We start from the raw sequence: 20,127 nt of genomic DNA on the forward strand, positions 1-20,127 counted from the left end.
CTTTATGGTGAATCAAAGGAAAAGATTAATATGGAGCAACCAGAAGGTTTCAAAGAAAAAGGTAAAGAAAACCTGGTTTGCAAGTTGAAGAAGAGCCTCTATGGGCTAAAGCAAACACCTCATCAGTGTATAAGAAATTTTTTACATTCATGTTGGAACATGGTTTTAAAATATTACAATATGATCATTGTGTTTATATCAAGAGATATGATCAAGAAAAATACATTATATTGTTGTTGTATGTGAATGATATGTTACTTGTTGGACATGATAAAATAGTGATTAACTAGCTAAACGAATTGAGTAACCAACTTGCAATGAGATATTTGGGGTTAACACAACATATATTGTGCATGAAGATCGTGTGTGATAGAGAGTAGAAGAGAATATGGTTGTCACAAGAAAAATACATTGAGAAAGTTCTTGTCAGGTTGAATATGAAGGATGCTAAGCTAATATTACACCTCTTGCACCCCACTTCAAATTGAGTAAAGATTCATGTACTAGTGATGGAAAAGAAAAGATTGAAATAAGTAAAATTCCTTATACTTCAGTTGTTGGTAGCCTAATATATGCCATGGTAAGTACTCGACCAGATATTGCACATTTGGTGGGGGTCATAAGCAGATTCCTTGCAAACTTAGGCAAATACCATTGGGAAGCAATAAAATGAATTGTGAGGTATCTTAAGGGTACTAATTATTATTGTTTATGTTTTGGTAATAATGATGTACTTAAAGGTTGCACAGATGCAAATATGGTTGGAGATGTGGACGCTATAAGTAGGTTTTGCAATATCTTGGGTGTCTAGGTTGCATCAAGTAGTAATGCTTTCAACAATAGAGGTTGAATATGTAGCTGCAAAAGAAGTTTGCAGAGAGATGTTGTGTCGATACAATGATTCCTTGGAGAGTTAGGAGTAAAAGACAAATATGTGTTGTACTACGATAGTCAAGGTGTCATTCATTTGGAAAAAAATTCAACATTAAATTCATGGACCAAGTGCATTGACCTAAGGTACCATTCAATTAAGCAGGTAGTAGAGGAAGGACAATTTGAATCTCACTTCATTGGCTTCAAGTAGGAGAATGTTACATGTGTGAAGCAAATGAAGTTGTAATTCATGCATTCTATCAATTAATGTCATGTTAGACCTGTCGAAAATGTCATGTTAACCACACATGTAAGAGTTATCCACGAGTAGTTGAACCATTTATTACAAAGTTTGATTTTATGAAACTTTCAAATGTTGGCATCCAATTTAGACTATCAAAAACATAGTAGTTGTTTGCAAGTAGTTGAAGCATTTATGACAAAGTTTGATTTTATGAAGCTTTCAGATGTTGGTGCCCAATTTAAACTTTCAAATTGGTTTTTGGTGCCTTGTTTAAATTAGTTTTGTATTTTATACATTCAAATACATCCTTGCTAAGTTACCAGTTTGAGGAACTAGTTGGTGGGTGCAGCAAAATTTTGATATGGGGTCTGGGTTTGTTTGGGTTCGTTAGTACAAAAACATGTAAAAATTATATGTATACATGTTTATGCAGACAAGAAGAATGAATTAAGATTAGAATCTCACATAGTATCATAAAAACAACAAACACATGATAAACATGTAATCATGGCATAATATCTATTATCAAATGAAGTATTTAAATAATATCAAGTTCAAGTATCATTATTTTGACTATTAACAATTGGAACTTTATACTAAGTTTCAATCATCCAATGGATTATCTAAATCTTCTTCTTCTTCTTCTTATTCATCAAAGGCATTAGTTGATTCACAAACATTAGTTGATTCATAAATCATGCCAACGTTGTTGGGATCAGTTGCACTAATAACATTCCTACTTTCCAAGTTGACAAATGCTTATAACTTTTTCATTGTGCAGAGGGATTGGTTGTTTAATTGTAAGTAAAATTCTACTTGGAATTTTGTATATAAGTAGTTTGCAACTCCCTTACCTATTGAAGATATTCTTTAAAGTTTAAAAAATTAATATATGATTTATCACTATATAGAGCTTCCAATTAATCAAACATGGGTCATTAACAGCAATTAGATATATAAAATTAAATTTGATGTAATAAATATCTGAACTACAACAATTTTTGTTTTGTAATGTTAAAAATCTTTACTCAAATTTTGTAATAATGGTTTTCTGGATTAAATTATAGAATGTTTCTCAATGGAACTATACCTAGTTCATACTCGGTCAGTTTGGGTCTGTCTTGGTTCGACCATGGTTCAACTAGATTCGGCCTGGAGAAACCAGCCTGCCTGGGTTTGAACCCAATGGAAATTGGACCAAGACCAAGGACCGGTTCGAAATTCGCTTGATTCGAAAGGAGGACTGGGTAACTATGTAAATATAATAAAAAAGAATGTTGTAAAATGTTGTTGGTGAAGTTTACTAATAAAATATAATCAGTTTCTTGAGTGGGTTCTGTTGAAAATTTCATATTGTTGTTGTTTACTCCTAATATGCTATATTTTTACCCCGTCTTTGTTTGTTGCTATGCTATTTTACTAACAGACACATGAAAAGGGAAATTTTTTTCTAACTACACTAAAAGTAGACATGCAAATTCTTTTGTTTGAAAAAAAATCTCGTTCTTCTTAACAAATGTTAGTAAATGACAGAGCAAATAAATGATATATTTTATAGATTTCGAGTAGAACATTTTCTTACCATGATTTAAAATCAGTGTCACATGCCACAGACAGAGCGTTTCTAACTAGCACATAGTGCTGCTTGTAGGATTTGAAAACATCAAAGAAAATCATATTATTGCATTTTTCAGGTCCATAACTTCAATCTAAGTCTTACATATACCCAGGAACCAAACTTCTAAGACATCCCCCGTCTCAACTTCATATTGAATATATTCGATTTATTACAATTAAAATTCCTTGAAAGTATCAAAACCATAGCTACCTTCCAGATGCTACACTCAATTCGAAATCTTGAGCAATGTGATTAAGTACGGGATTAGTTTTTAATTGAAGAAAAAGTTCTAGCACCAAACAATGCCAAATGGTATTTGCAAACTTTGTAAGTTTCATACTCTCTAGAAGTCTGGTATCTCCTTATCATTAAATCGTGCTGGAATAATAAAAAACAAACGGGATTAAACAGTGAAAACTCAAAATTGTGCTAGTAAAGGTTCCTAGGGGCTTTCAAATATTTTTCTTTTTCCAAATGCCAAAGATTGCTTCTTCTTTAAATGCTTTGAAATTGAGATTATTGTGTACAACTTTTAAAAGTTTCCGTAGTCTTGTATTTGCATACATTGAGATCACTTTTGTGGTCAGAGCAATCCACAATCAGTAACTTACACTAATCAGTAATGAAACCTTTCCCAATGCATCACTGCAGCCATTAAAAGAAATGGCCCACGTTTATTTGTCAAGACTCAAAACATATAGGATTTCAAATTGTAAATATGACTTCTGCTGATTGTCTTCATCAATGATTTCAAATCAGCACTTCATGAAATCCATTACATATGTATGCCAATTGATTGTTTTTCCATGGAGTTCATTTCTTAGGAATCTCTGGTAGAGCTTTTAATATTGAAATTTTCCTCATTGCTGACTTTGTGTAATCTACAGTGAATTATTTCTTGACTGAACAATGAGATGTATTGTGCTCATCACTAGTTTTTGATGTCATCTCCGAATGTGAAGCTGAAAGATTCGAATTATTTGAAACATTAGAAATGGGATCAACTGAAAGTTGAACTGATGGGCTCTCACAATCATGAGCAGAGGGGATCTTGCCTTTCAGTAGGCCACTTGATTTTTCTTGCATTTCCTGTAGCAACTTTTCCATCTGTAATTGTAAATTCCTTTGACTCTGTAACAGTGCAAAAAGGTTTCAGGATTACAAGCTCAATTATTATATATACCTGTGCTAGGTGTCCCATTAAAAAAGAGCTCATACCTCGAGCTGTTCATGCAACTTCTTCTGAACATCCAACTGTATAATAAGTGCTTCTGTAATTTGTGTACCCCTGTATAAAACAAAGTCATCACTCTTATGCAGCCTTCCAGAGAACGGTCCAAGAAAGATCAGGGATTTAACATCTTAAACAACCTCAACTTTCGCACGAGCTAGATAAGCTAGATGTGCCAGACAATTTTCTATAATAACATTTCACAGAATTCTGCTAGAAAGACAAATCATGCAACAGATAACATAAATTGGCAAATAGTTACAAAACAAGCTTCTAAAGAACAAATGCAAATTATACATACAAAGGGTACCAAATATTGATCACATTCTAATTCTCCATGGTCAACTATCATTGTGGCCAATGTTTCATGGTTTCAAAAGCATAGTGATATTCTAATGATCAATAAATTGGAATTCTTGTAAAGGTTGTGTCGTCAGTTTTATGCATATGCTACATAGTTTTCAACTTTTCAATATGAATGGATTAGTACCTACTCCAAAAAATGATTCTAAGCTACATTTGTCTTAATGTAGACCACTATGCCCATAACCTAATCAATACTTTGTAATGTATAGCAAAATATGAGAGTAGAACTGGTAAGTAATTTGAATTTAAATGGACATAAAAGGCAGTTCTATCATGATGCTTGACTTCATACTAAAAAAGTTGTATCAGGAGAAAATCTAAGAACTCTAAAATCCATAGAATGAAAACAGAAATGTCGACATTATAAAAATGAAAATCTTGCGACACTGATGCAAGTTAAGACTTATTTGGATCAAGGAAACATGCCACATCAATAGATTGCACCTTTTATACTTTGAAAACTTAAAAGTGGCTTCTTCTTCATGCAAGCATCTGGCAATGGGCAATTTTCACAGCTTGTTCACTAGCATGAGAGCTCCTTTGTACAGTTCTTCCTAACATTTATTCGAAGTTGTAAAATGGAGAAAGAGACACATATGTGGAACATATTCCACCTTTAATGCTTGGTTTTGGTTCCTGAAGCGACATTCTGTATGGAAAAGGACAAAAGAACTTCCGAAGACTCAATGTAGAGATGCATCTCATACCTAGACACTAGTTATGCATATGTGATCAAGAGCATCTATGCATTTACAAATTAGATACAAAAGTTGACAGAACTCTTATTCTTCCTATACTTTTGTAGAGTGAATGGTGTGCCTCTCACTTACCAAATTGGATAGATAAAACATTTTTTACAATTTATGTCATTTTCTCTCTTGTACTTAGGTTCATAAGCCCAAAATACACAAGATAAAGATAATGCAAATGTAAATACTACTGCAAACCATGTATAACTCATTAAATAGCCCTGCAATTATTGCTGATCTATGCTCCATGGGGACGCGTTTCCTGGGGTTTTACCCTCGTACCCGTATCGGGGATGAAACGGGGACGCAGGAACGGATTTTGGCCGTCCCTTGAGTCGTCCCCTTTTTGAAAAATTTAGAAACATCCCCGAAACAGCCAATTTTTTTTGGCAGGAAACTTGGGGACGGCCAGCAGTATCGGAGACGGTTTTGCCGTCCCCTATCCGTCCCCGAAACTACTGGCCATCCCCTTTTTTCCAGTCAATCTGGTAAAGGCAAACCATCCCCAAAAAAATATTTTTTTCTAATTTTTGTTGTTCGTGTGGCCCCTAGTCATCTTAAAGACATAATAACAATATGCAACCCATATTTGGTCCATTAAAACACTAACTCTTCTACTCATTTTTCGATTTAACATACTTGCTAAGAGGAAGGAAAAAAAACATAAGAGCGGTAGCAGCAATGAGCAAAGATTGTGTTTAGTGAGGAAAGATTGCGTTTGGTATTTACTATTTACTAACTATTTTAGTTGGACTTCTCTTTATTTCATTCTGATTTCAGCATGATACTTGAAGCCTTTAGGCATTTTAATTTTTGCTATATATGTATGTGATATTGTTATAATGGAAGCACTTAGTATTTGCCATTTGATAATATTCCATGTATTTATCTTCTAAAATGTCTATGGTGAATGGTTTATCAATGTTATGATATAAATATTTGAATTTTGTCTCTATATTAAAAAAATCCCCTATGTTTTTAATCGCCGTCCCTTGATGTCCCGTCCCCTAAATTTTGGCTTCGACCCGTACCCGTACCGGAAACACGTCCCCGTCCCCTAAAACGTCCCCGTCCCGAAAACTCCGTGGAACATAGTTGCTGATCCCAAGTTTTTGGGACGGGGATGGCAAAGGGCAAGGGGACAAATTCTGGGATGACAAATGTTTTTGCCAATTTTGGAAATGGCTAGCAGATGGAAAAGGGATCGACTATATAAAAATAGGGAAAATTAAAATATGTAGGGAAATATGAAATATTTATATGAAAGAATGGATAAAGTATGCACATATACATTAAAGAACCTTAAAATATAAGAATATGCAGAATGCTTATGCTAAATTTGTGTTATTTAGAGAGAGTTTTGTCAATATGTCCCCTAGGTGTCCCCTATCCTTGGGATAGGGATGCCTAAAAAAATAACAGGGGATGCATCCCTGGATAATCTAGCTCATTGTATGATACAACCCTCAAAAGTATCATATCAAATTCATCTATGTGCATGTAACTAGATGTTATTTCAGACAATAAGTAAATTGCAGGGGCAAAAAAGACAAACTCATAACAAAGATACTAATCCAACAAAAAAAGCAGAAAGGATAAGTTAAAGAAAGAAAGTCATGTAAAGCAACATTTAGGCTTACGTTTTTGGGTCCAATGTTGAGGCTTCAAGGGAATTTCTCCTCTTCTCTGCCTTCCCTGTTAAGAAAAATGTAAAATTTAGTAAATAAGAAATAATACATTGATAAGTTTTGAAACTAATCCATAGCATATACATTCCACCATATACAATAGTAAAAATACAATGTGAAACACTTAAAGATAGGAGCCATAGTATGAAGGATAAAAAAAATCTAGACACAGTTATTTCAAAGCATCAAACCTCAAGGAATCCTGACATTAAGGCAAAGGACAAATTATAGTGCATGCGATTCAAGCAACTCAACTTCAACATTATTGAGTGACAACTTTCATATAATTTTCTGTTGGAACTTGAAAGCTTCCAGAAATAACCTTTTGAATGATGCTAGTTATCTTTTTGTGATTTTGTTATTCAGAAGTTAGCGGTATGATTAATTTAGCTGTTTGAGTTTCTGTGCATTGGGAACAAACCTGCTGTTCCAAGCTACATTTCGCATACCTCTCTACTGTCTTGTCTCTGGGTCTGCGACATCTACTTACTGGTTTCACATTATGTTCTTTCTGAGTGTCCATACGATTTTCTCCTTCTTTCTTACTTTTTGTTAGCTTTCCTTGCTAACTTCCATTTTTTAACATGAGGTGATGACCTGCTATCTTGAAAATCTACCCCTTTTATATTGGCACTAGCTTTTAGTTCATCTCTGTGTTCTTTTCCTTAATGTGGTTTTTCATTGATTCTTTTACAGATTGTATTGAGCATGAATGAAGTCAAGAATTTTCTGAATTATATTTGAAGAATTAAAGACAGAATTCTATTATAGTGCCTGGATGGGAGGAAATGATAAATCAAATGAACACACTTTTTCTGATATGGATGGAATAATGATTTCTCGAATGCAAGAGGATGTTGGTTGCAAAAAATGTATCCTGTGTTCCTGTCCATTACTGATGAATTTAGAAATGCAATATTTCAATAACTCATTCCTGACACAGAGAAAAATATATTGGCAATATCTCATGAGCCAAATGAAGGGCATTTATTGACACAGAAAAAATGTGCCTCAAATGATATTGGGATACTTGATCTGGCATGGAATTCAAAATGCTTATAGAAAGCACTCAGTCCCACAACAAAGGCTTGAAGATTGCTCACCTGAATAAGAACAAGCAAATTGGTCTGTGACTTGCCCTCGAGACAGGTAACCAGAAGCAGGGTTATTTTTCTATGCCTTCTTATGGTCTGATTCAATAAGCAATAGAGCCCACAGTACAATACTCAAAGGCAGATTCCTCCCAATAAGGTCCTGCTACTGCTAGGTTTTTCAATGGCTCTCTGACTAGTTGAACCACAAAGGAATACTACTTTTATTTTAAATTCAATCAAATAGATCTTAGAGAAGCAGAATTGGGAATGCCTTAGGCTAAGCTTCAAGAGTTAACTTATTTTCCAGATTGTTCAGGTAATATATTTGGGTGATTGTGAGTTTTTCAACTCTTCTATTCTGAATCTTCTTGAAATAGACACTGCTAAATTTATGCAGTAATCTGTCTACTAGGGCTGCTATATTCTTGGTCACTGTATAGATTCATGAAAACAAAAGCACAAAACTATAAATCAAAGAGATTGGGAAAAAAAGGTTTCAGAGTGGAAGAACTTTACATTCTTTGCATGAGGTTCTCTCCAAACAAATGAAAATAGGATGAACCATTAAAGCTGCTGTATCTCACTGAATTTGGTGCATTGTCCTTACCTGATGCAAACAATCTGTATCTAGCAAACATAAGTAGGACTCTGGAAGTTTTTGTTTCTCAAGAATATTGATGACCCATTTTGTCACCTTTCTGCAGCAGGAAATATTCTCTAGATATAAATTTAAAATATATGATCCATTTGTCTTCTGGTAATGAAACTTCAAGAAACCTCATAATATTTTGGGAAAAAAAAAGGATTAATGCTCATCTTGAACCTGGGTAGTGTATGGCTAGATTAGAGAATTTAATATTCCCTGATATTCTGCTTCTTTAGGATTTCAAGTTACCTAAGATTTCAAGCGAGCAAAAATAAACCTAGATACTTCCAGAATGGAAGAGGACATTCACAAGATAATCAGTTGCTAATAGCCTTCCATCCTCACTAATCATACAGCTTCAAGTTGATGAATGAAGTGAAGGTGCCCAATTGTCCAACCAGATTAGCCAAAATTCCTCAGATTTGTTCACTTCTAATTATAGTGTTGAAGCTAATTTTATTTTATTTTGGATCTAATTAAGCTTCTACTCAAGATCTAGCCTTTAATCTATTGCATCATGACCACCATCTCCCCGTGTCTAGGTAACATTAAGAGATTTCTGCTTCCTTTTACACTTAGCTGGTCATAGATTTCACACAGTTCCCAAATGGGCTGCAGATACTTCTAGGATGAAAATGGACCTTGTTAAGTGGCGGGATCCACATCTTACAACCAACCTGATTTTGAACAATCATCCACCATGGATTTGGTCAAGGAAATTAAAGCATCCAAATCTACACCCTTACTGCCCAAGATATCCAATTCACTTCTTGCTAGGCATGTCCATACATAACTTTTTCAAATTTCATTGTTAGGCTTCTAGCTTTTTTCAAAATGTGATCAATGATGTTGATGCACTTCCTGAAGAGCAATACAATGACTTATTTTGAGTTTCTATGTGTCCTATGTAGTTTGACTACTGTCTATTATCCTATATTTACTAGAAGATACAACTTTATAAACCATTTTGATTTTTTGGCTTATAGCATCAGACTATCATCCTTCGGTACTATTCTGTAGTTGAATTTGTTTAAGTCCATTATATGATTAATTTTGTTTACATGGTTAGAATCTTTATAAATATTTGTACAGCCATGACCAAGTCCTATGGAACATGGGACAAAACCATTGGCGAACCACCATACCATATCCCTACACATGTAACCAAACCCATATAAGGACTGATAACTTAGCTTGAAGATCTTCACATCACAATTAAGAAAGGTTTCACAAAGTTGGAGGTGCAAGGAAGATTCAATATTATTATTTAAGCACTAACAGGAAGAGGCAACTGGTTGACTCAGCTGATCCTAGATGAAGCTTAAAGGTCTTTTGCATAACTTCTACGATACTTCCTTTGCCTTGTGGTACCATGCAACTGCTTGCCACTTATTTTTCAATCATAAGGTATAACATGGAATATTCTCCTAAAAAGGGGGAGCAGCAACAACTTAGGACTTAGAATTTATATTGTGGGTGAATAGGGGCATGCTTGAAATATGCAGCCACTGCTTAATCATTCCATCCTTTTTTAACATTTCCCTCTAGTTTTTACTTCCATAAATATTGGTTATTCGGCACATTTACCTAAAATAGAAGTGTGTGCAGATAAGCAGAGAGCCATAAATATCATGGGACCATTAGCACAAGAAAAAGACTCGTAGAGAATTTAAGCAGCATCTGCTAAAAGAATCTTTTCTTGCTAGCTAGGGCATTCACTTAAATTGACCACCAATGCCCTTGACTTAGCAAGATCCTATATTATTCCAAGGTTCAAAAGAGGATATTAACAGAGATAAAGTTAATTAAGGTAGTGGTCAACCCCATAATGGTCCCCGTTATCACCCTAATTCCCTACAATAAGAAAATTAATTTTCTAGGAGTCTTTTTCTACAGATAAAGTTTTGAATGCTATTTCATTTAGTAAGGATACAATCCACTGGCACAAAGGAAAAGACACTGTCACGAGGAAGCACAGTCTGACTATATCTTTTTCCGAGCTGTTTGATCCCAATACCAGACCATTTTCTATCTTGTTTCAGTTTTTTCACTCATATTTTAACAAGAAGTTCATAGAGTTTTGGGCTTCTTTAACGTGACTTCTATCAGGTCTTCATGCCTGACACGAAGAACTTCTATTGTTAAAACGTTTTCAGTAGACCTTTGGTGTTGCCTGTCATCTGCCATAGCAGAAAGGCTATGTTACTGGTTTGGGTGTAGAAATGGATGCAAGTGTGAGAACCCGGTTCATGGATGTGTGGAATTTTTTTTTTTTGGGGGGGGGGGATTTGGATGCATTTGGTTTGTACACATGTAGGTGTACACAAAAATTTTATTTAAGATATACAGAATTGTAAAACTAAATCATTTGATAATATGATGCTTCATCATCGATCAATGCCAAATGTCAAAGATAAATGTTAAGTGTCAATTGATAGTGCAACAATACACCCATCTTGAACAGGAAAATTCTCAACTGCTACCAGCACGCATCCAAGCAAACCAGTGTGTGCATCTGCATCAGATGCATAGAGCCCTAGGACATTGGGTAACATAGCAGAAAGGTATACTGAAGGAGTCAGCAAGAGTGGAATAAATATACCAAGTCCTAAAAATACAATTACGTAGAGAAATTACTAATTAGACAACTACCATTTACGTGTTTGTGGACTAAGGGTCAATAAGAACTACCATTTATGTTCAAAAGGTTGTTCAGAGGAATGTTATAGAAAATCTAGCTTATGACAAGAGATGTCTTTAGGTTCTCTTACAAAACAAGCCCAATGTTGTGCCAATATGGAATTGAGAAAATTAACGCCTTACAAGAACACAAATATTTTGGAAAATCTTTGGATGTTTCTTATATCCGGCAACTACAGTTGGAAATGTTGAGCCGTTATGTGGTGAATTCCTGTCCCCTGAACCTGAGAGCCCTACTGAGACTAATCTGTAAATGAACATAAAGGAGCATAGGATTCAGTTACATCAGATTTTGAGACTGCTCCAGTTGCAGTCTCATTTCTGTTTTTGCCTGGATTTTCAGTTATTTGTTTATTTGTATTTTCATTGCCATGCATTCTTCTTAAGATGACATGTTATCTTAGTGTTGTTGGTCCCTTGCAACTGTAGTTTCTTAGCGAGAAGCCAGCACTATCATAGCAATGAGCTTCTCAAGAATGACTCAGAAGATTATACAGCTACGAACAAATTATGCATTCTAAATTATTGCAATGCTCAGACACAGTTGGATCCTGAACTGAAACCTCTTTGATAATCAAAAGGAATAATTAAAATCTCAAACCTTGAGGACAGTTCAAAACTTTTCATGATAGAATCATCTCAACAATGGCTGAAAACATCTTTCAAACTTATTAATGGTTGTTAATCTTGTAATCAGTAGCTATACTAAGCTCTTAATGACCATTAAGAAACATATGAAAATATAGCAGCTTCTAATCACCACCATGGTGGTGAAAATACAAGACAAAAAGCAACAAGCAGCAGCAGCAACAATGACACGAAGTGGAAGAATAATAATGGGAGTCAATTGATTAATGGAACAGAGCATATTCATAAAATACTAAATGCCTCTCAATAATACATTTTTAGACAAAAACTGTGAAATAGATTGAACGTTAAGAATTTTCCATGCACTCTTACATTTTGAATTCCTGTTTGCTGGCCTTCAAATAAAACCAGCATACTAGACTAAATTTTCATAAGAAATCTCAAATTATACAGACGGATCACATCAAATTAAATTCCAAAAGCAGGAATACTCTATTAGAGAAAACCAGATAATGTCATATATCACTTGATGGAAACTTTACCTTCTCCGTAGTTTGGAATAAATTTGGCAAACCGATATTTCTGCAAAAATCAAGTAGTAGACCAATAAATTCAGTATTAACATGGACCTCTATCAAACAATTGCCAAGCTATAGGAATATAAACATTTTTCTGAATGCCAAACAAACCTGCAGATGGCTTTTCACATGGTAAATTGTTAAACTGTCCAAATTCATAATTTTCAAAACGCCTTTTGGGGTAGCTCCTACATTCCAGTTGCAGCAATTCAGTAAATAAGAGTCAATAGTGTGGACTCTAACTTAGAATTGACCAAACAAATTCTTACAATAAATGTGGGTCTTAGAATTACTACTACTCACTATCAGCACCCCCGAGTCGATTCACAGCTTCCACAAATCGCTCATGGAGTTCTGGAGTCCACTTCATCCTTTTCTTGTTGCCCTCTGCAGCTTGGGATTGGTTGCCTCCAACAGGGCCCACATTCTGCTGACAAAGCTGTGGTTGCTGGGGCAACAATCCTAATGGGAATTCCCTTGATGCCCGATGGGCAATCTACACAAGGAAATGAGTACAATAATTATGTCAGCATCAGGCTACTGGAAACAACAGGGGTATAATATTTATGTCAGCATCAAGCGACTAGCAATACATAGAAACAGCAACTCGTCACAATTGTTGGAAGAATCCAACGATTCAGGTTGTGCATAGTAAAGCTTAACGGCCGGTTCGTTGTTATATGTGGATTAACATCTAAAACCACATATAACATACAATTTTGGGCGTTCTGAACTGCGAGGGGGTTCTTTCAATGCATGCTCTGGAGTGCAGAGGGGCTGTAGCTCAGCCTGGCATGTAAATGGGAGGTTTTGTGTTTGAATCCTAGCTCTTATATGCAAGATTATACGCAAAGACAGATAAATGAAGGTAGCTTACATTTAAAGCAGGGCTTGAAGTGTTGTCAGTATTCACAGAATCATTCCAGCCAGCGCCCAAATTATCATCAGCTGGAGAAAAAGTCTGCTGCCATGGCTGATTCTGCCACTCGGTCTGCATTGTGTAATATTGATCATCAACAATTCCACTACCCTCATTACTGAGATGACCACCATGATGATTATGCTGATGTTGACGATTATGCCTTTGGCTTTGGCTGCTGCATTCTGGCAATGGCACTTCATCGCTTAAGACCAATAAATCATGCAATTGATCCACTGTTCCTGGACTCTGTTCATTATTATTCGTCGAGAATTGAGGGAATTGGTTCGGAGGCTTTGGCATCCGAAACATAGGAGAAAACCTACCAAATTGTTGTGGTTCCTTCTGTGAAGAGTGGTAAAGCCCTGAATAGAAGGAGGTTGAAACAGGGACATCCATTGTAGCCAGAGCAAACCCCTGATTATTCAACTCTTTCGTAGGAGAGGAATTCAGCATAAACGGGGAACAATCCGTATAGCAGTGATCCTGGTAAGGATAAGAACCAGCGCCAGGGAAGGCAACCGCGGTGTTCCCTCCCATATAACTTATGCCCGCTGCTTTCCTGGTCATCATTACGTGCAAGAAAAAATTCTATCACCTGCAATTAATGCTAAAATATATGAAATGAAGACGATTTCGATCCGTGTGTTACAGAAGTTTTCAATCCCGAACAAGATTTCTTTCGTGTAACATGTTTCTTTATCCTTCTGAAGGGGAAATTTTTTAATTTTTGCAGGGCGGTCTGGTGAGATTTGATTGTGCTTACGTTTAAAAAGCTACTTGTTGCGTTGAAATGGCGTCGTAGAGATCGAGTGAATGCGCCAAGTGCCTTCTCTTTCTCTAGCTGTCAAGAGCTATAATCGAGTAATACCAACTTTGTAATCTCAACCCTCGCAATAAGTTATAAACGAGCTATAAACGAGTCTCAAATGCCCCGTCTCTCCTTCCACCCGACGGAAATTAAGAGATAACCCACCATTTCTAATGTAATTAGGGTATGTCAGCCATGTTTTTAATGTAATCCTCAATATATATTTAAGGGATTAAAAATTATTTAAAAATAGAGAAATTACCAGTCTAATGGATCCTAATATTATATTAATTTAAGTGAGAAGTTGTTAGAAATCTTTAAAAATAAATTAAAAATGATGTTTATCTTTTCTATATATAATTGAAGATAGGGAGTGAATGACAATGATGTTTTAGATAGTGTGTAAGGAATAGATATTTATATTAAAAATAAGACAATTTTAAAAAATCAAAAAATTATGATACTGAATTGAAAGAATATTAAAAAAATTACATAACTTAATTGTTATTTTTATGCAACTTCTTACTTTTAAAATCTTGAATCTAATTCTAGAATTTATACTCCTTTGATACTATGACAAGTGTTAAAATCTCCATGGATATAGTCAAAAGTATTGTGACCAATTGGTAGATCATTTAGCTTTCGTAGTGAACACCAAGATTCAATTTTCTTTAAGGGAGACATTATATTAATTAGTGTCTTGGAGCACATAAGAGTGATGAAAAATACAAGGAGGAAAACTAGGCAATTGTCCTAAAGAAGCATATGAGAGCAATGGTCGAAGACCAATTGTAGTCTCTGGTAGTCCCACAAGTGATCAAAGGAAGAATGGAAATATAAAACTGAGTAGTCATCTTGTAGGGGAAAACTAGAGTGATATTCTTGTAGGGACGATGTGTGGTAGGCCCGAAGTGAAAATGGAGGATTGTAGAGAAGGAAAAGTAGTAGTTACCTTAAAGGGCAAGCCTATGAGTCATGTAGGAGGAATACAAGACAAGAGCATGAATCAATTTAAAAGAGGACATAGAAGGAAAACATCAAAGTTATAGCAATAAAGGATGGAGACCAATGTGGATTTTTTATAGGACAAGCAAGGAGGCTGGAAGAAGTCAAGTATTGTCACTTTGAGAGAGGGAATAGAAGAAAGTGATCAACCCATAGCTTGGACAATGGTCCTACAAAAGAAAGAAATGAGTAAAGAAGCAAGAGAGGAATATAGGTTCTACAAGAGGATAAAGAATGGGAAACCGTTCAAGATATAGAAGAAGATAGATAAATTTCTTGTTGGGCAAGAAAAATGACAAAAGATAGGTGAGGGATACTTACTAGCAGCAAAGGATAGAGAAGACCAGAGTAGATGTCGTATAGGACAAGAACAGAGGCAAGAAGAAGGTAAGTATTCTTGTCTTGAGAGAGGAAATAGAAGAAAGTGTTCAAACCATAGTTTGAACAATTGTCCTAAAAAAAATGTTAAGAAGTAGGAGAGGAATGTATGTTCTACAAGAAGATAAAGAAGGAGAAATTGTTCAAGATATAGAAGAAAATAAAGATAAATTCCTTATGGAATGAAAAAAAGAGAGAAGAAATGGATAAGGAATGGTCACTTTTTAACATAAGATAAGAAAATATATTCTAACTATACAAACCAAAATAATAAGACAAAAATAATCTTATTAATTAAAATATTAGAAATACATAGATAAATAAATAAATAGGAGTGAAAGGACAAACATTAGAATTCCAAAACAAAAGCAATTATCTTATAAAGAGACAATAACAATGTCCTGCATAAAAAGAGACAATAAATATTTAAGACACCCATACCATAGACATAAAATAAAAACAACCTTAAATAATAAAATACAAACAATGAGGAGTTGTCATTACCAAGCCTTACACACAATCTAAAAATGCATCTCGATCCATCTATTTCTTTAACAAAAGGACAGAAGCATAAGGGATAGATAAATATAAATATTTTATCAGCCGCGGCTTCTTTGAGAGATCGGGAGGTCATCTGCGATTATAATAATAATAAAAAACAAAAATGAATGTTTTTGGGAATCCCGAATGGGCATTCAAACAATAAGGATAAGGCGCACGACACGTATTCGCTTTTTTCATTAATGTTTTATGGAATCTATAAAGCATGAATTTTGTCCGTCTTCCCTGGCCCGCAATAATTCCTTTCCTGGTAATAATGTTCTTCACGCCCAATCAAACAAATTTATATTTTTGAAAAGTTTGATCAAACAAATTTATAGTTTTAAAAAAGTTTGATAAAATTAGAAACCCTAGGAAGGCGATTATATCCATTGCTCAATTCATCGTAACTTTTAAGCCAAATATGACTCCTAGGGAAGGCTATAAAACTTTGAGGAGGATTGAGGTGGTCTTTTCTTTGGTTTTTAGTTATTGGAATGGAAAGAATTGCCAGCATCTTGCAAAAGGAATAAGGTTCTTTGTTCTTTTCCAACCACCCTCTTGTTTGTTATTGAAATGGTAGTAACTTTTTCCTAGGATAATTGATTATATAATGTTTGGTTTTTTATTTGTTTATTATAGTAGAAAAGAAGTTTTTTGGAATTTAACTTTGCATTAGTTTTTAGTGTTTGACTAGATCGAATAATTTTTTTTTCTGATTGTCGATTATCGAAAAATCTTGATTGTAGAATTTGTGTTTAAAAGAGAGGTAAGGTTAAAAGAGTATCAGAATCAAAGTTAATGGGCCCTCACTGGATTAGGGAAAGTGAATGGTTTGTAATGAACTCACTATAGGCCAAGGGGCATCTCCATTGCAATTAATATAATTGGGAGCCCACCAATGATCAAGTCTTGTTGAGTGCAAGGGTTCAACATGATAACGCATTTGGCCAAGATAGCGTCTTAGATAAATTTAGTAGACCGGTCTTGACCGGTGAGAAGTCCCTGAAAGAAGAGAGACAAAAAGATAAATTGAAACCCAACAAGATTAAGACAATATAAGTAATTAATTAAAATAAAGATGAAACTAATAAACATCAAAGATCTAATTCAAACAAATTTTTAATTAATAATAAGTAATTAATATTACATATTGCATTGTGATCTAAAATTTACCTTGGATGTCACAACCCAATTCATTGGATACCTTGATAATTCTTTGACACGTGGATTTTTTTATTTTTTAAGTAGAGTTTCTTTAAAAAAATATTAAACAGTTACAATTACTTCGGATGTGGGAAATAAAAGTTGAGACCGTGTAAACTGCAGAAGGGGTGAATATAAATTTTTGAAGCATCTTGAAATGGGAAATCAATTGTGAGATATCTCACTTTTTCAAAAGCTCTTCACCCAGTCTCCAATCATCAGTACTCTCAACGACTTGCACGTGGCATTTAAAGCATTGGCCCCAAGAGTGATTAAAAACTCGTTCCCAACAACGGAAATATTGAGAAGAGAAATAATGAGAAGACAAAGTAATTCTAAGTATTTTCCATCATAGTTCCTAATCTTGATCCAAATTTTTTGAAATGTGATTCCCAGTTATGTGAACAGTGCATGAAATTGGAAAAAACTATTAAATGGAGATGAAATTTTTACATTTGGGAACAGTTTCAAACTAATTTTTGTATAATAATTTGTAGTATTAAAATAATTTATTAATTTGAAATAAAAAGGAAACTAAAAATAGGTTTCATAAATGTTATTGTAATTTTCAGTTATTTTAAAGTTTTATAAAATAATTATAAATACTAATACATTGTATCGTAGAAATAAAAATAAGATACTATGTTTTTTTATATTATACATCTTTAATTCTAATATAGAATATTTTAATGTATCACATATTATATTTTACAATTTTACAATTTTACATCAACTATGGATAAGATTTAAAAATTAAAAAATCACTCATTTCACAATTTGATGTTTATGAAAACTAAGATTACTCATCACTAAAGCCGTCGAAACTCAAACATGTCATAGATGTTTATAAATAATACTTTTTCATTTCAAAAGCTTGATTTTAGAATCAAATAAATTTACATTCTAATATATGAAATATCCCTAAGATCAGATAAGATAAGATAAATTTATTAATGTCCAATGGGAGACCAACAAGGGTCTATGGGACTGAAAACTTATAGAACAAGAAGCAAAGAACCAACAGACCACCAAATAGTGGTCGAGAAAGCAAACAGAAGAGAAAAGAAAAGAAAAATTAGATACAAGACACATACTACGAGTTCTTCCTAGGCTGGAAGAAGTCTAGCACTGAAGGATACAAACCCAGATGAGGGAAAGCATGTAGTCATCTTAAAGATCTGCTAGTGGGTTGACACTGATGAAGATGAAGATGAAGATAAACCCTATGAAGTCACACAGATCTAGAGTGAAGAGTGGTGGAGGTATCTGAGGGTCGCTTCACACCCTGCCCAAAGGGAAGGGGCGAGAAGAAAGTCTGTAATGAGTTTCTCTGTAGCCTACTTCATGGGGAATAGAAGCTGTAGGGTGTGATCATGAAGTCACATTGCCTCTCGGAGATAAAGCGCCAAACATTTCTAATCTATGTAGCTAAAGAAGGAGGTCAATGAGATGCACTCTCTAAATGAACAATAAAATCTCCCTCTGATCTCATAATAAACATGGCAATGGAAAATGAAGTGTAACCTAGTCTTGGTCATGGCCAATGTGCATAGCCTACAAATATGGTCCTCTTTATCAATGTGATGGTCTGTCTAGGCTTGTAGACAGTGGGAACCAACCCTGAAAGATCCTAACATGAAATAAAGAGCATGGCACCAACTCAGAGATAAATATCCAGGTCGAGCAATAATCCAATCCTGCATGTCCAGAAAGTTCTTAGCATATTAGAAAGTCATTCTCAGACTTAACCCCCTGGGTGGGTTAGCCCAAGTGGAAATGAGGTACTATCTGTATATATCAAGTCTGGCCTGCTTGTTCAACTCTTGTCTAGAAGGGAGAAGATGAGGAGTGTCTAATGAACTAAAAGGGGGGCATGCAATCAATGTCTATCCCAATGGAGCTCATAAGATATGTGGCCTGGGCGTACCAGCAACAAGCTCTCATTGAGGTGTTAGATCTAGCAAGCCCAACTGAGGACCATTATGCAAGGTAAGAATATATGTTGCGGCCCTCTATGGAGTCTAAAACCATATTGGGTCAAAAATAGCCCCCAACCTAAAGGGATGAGCTCCGAACTCAGCCAGAATGATACTATGGGAGATGGAATGATGACATCTGATAATCCGCCAAAGGAAGAGAGTCAAAATATGCTCAATGGAGGCCCAATATGAATCAAGCAACAATAGTACCCAAATAACCAAACCATATAGAACAATAGGTCTGACCAAAGAGTCTAGGAGGGATAGCTTGGACGAGGTGTCCTAAAAATGGTGTCTGAAGCACTGTCTCTCAATCATGGCAAGGGAACCCATCCCTTTGTTGATCCTAGGCTAAATGGCGAGTCTTAAACTAAAATGAGGACCAGACAACTTGACCCTGAGGTAAGTTTATAAGGAGGTGATCTTAATCTCCTAACCCTGGAAGTAGAAATTTAAGTGTGAAGTCTTCAAGCAATTGAAGACCATGACCCGAGTCTTTCCTAAGTTAACCACAAGATGTCTCAAGTCACAAAAAGAGACTAAGTTGTCAAGAGTTCTTTGGAGGCTCTCGAGTGAGGAGGCAAGAATAATCACATCATCCATAAAAAGAAGGATGGAGACTAAAGCCTGATGTAAGTACAACCATCACCTGGAAGGGACGAGTCTCCGATAAATCCCTCAAGCTTGTTGATGTAGATGATAAAAAGAGTGGGGGAGAGGGGGCACCCCTACTTCACCCCAATAGTGCTCTAAATAGGATCAGAGAGTCCAGCTAGAGTCTTGAATCTACCCTCGACCCGCTCATAGAGTCTCATAATGGTCGTCAAAAGAATCTTTGATATTCCAATGTCTCTAAGCCTTTGGAAAAGGGCAACTCTAGGTACATAATCAAATGCCTTACAAAAGTCCACAAA

At 35.1% G+C, this 20,127-nt stretch overlaps 1 protein-coding gene across 2 annotated transcripts; it reads right to left on the minus strand.

Annotated features, from left to right (window-relative positions):
• Positions 1–3,194: 3,194 nt before the first annotated feature.
• LOC149561954 (protein PHR1-LIKE 1-like) lies at positions 3,195–14,277 on the minus strand. 2 transcript variants are annotated; one of them, XM_089825481.1, is made up of 8 exons: positions 13,253–14,143; positions 12,679–12,871; positions 12,487–12,563; positions 12,340–12,379; positions 6,722–6,776; positions 3,954–4,023; positions 3,791–3,866; positions 3,195–3,697 (listed from the first exon to the last, which is right to left on the minus strand). In XM_089825481.1, exons 1-8 carry the CDS (start codon positions 13,865–13,867, stop codon positions 3,627–3,629), a joined length of 1,197 nt encoding a protein of 398 aa, XP_089681607.1. In that variant the 5' UTR covers positions 13,868–14,143; the 3' UTR covers positions 3,195–3,626. The 2 variants fall into 2 exon arrangements, with proteins under 2 accessions (XP_089681607.1, XP_089681606.1); XM_089825480.1 differs by having other exon boundaries at positions 3,195–3,866; positions 13,253–14,277.
• Between the last annotated feature and the right edge of the window lie 5,850 nt (positions 14,278–20,127).

This window comes from Cupressus sempervirens, chromosome 4, assembly GCF_028749045.1.
Source record: "Cupressus sempervirens isolate cs-2001-9-10 chromosome 4, ASM2874904v1, whole genome shotgun sequence".
Lineage (NCBI taxonomy): Eukaryota > Viridiplantae > Streptophyta > Pinopsida > Cupressales > Cupressaceae > Cupressus > Cupressus sempervirens.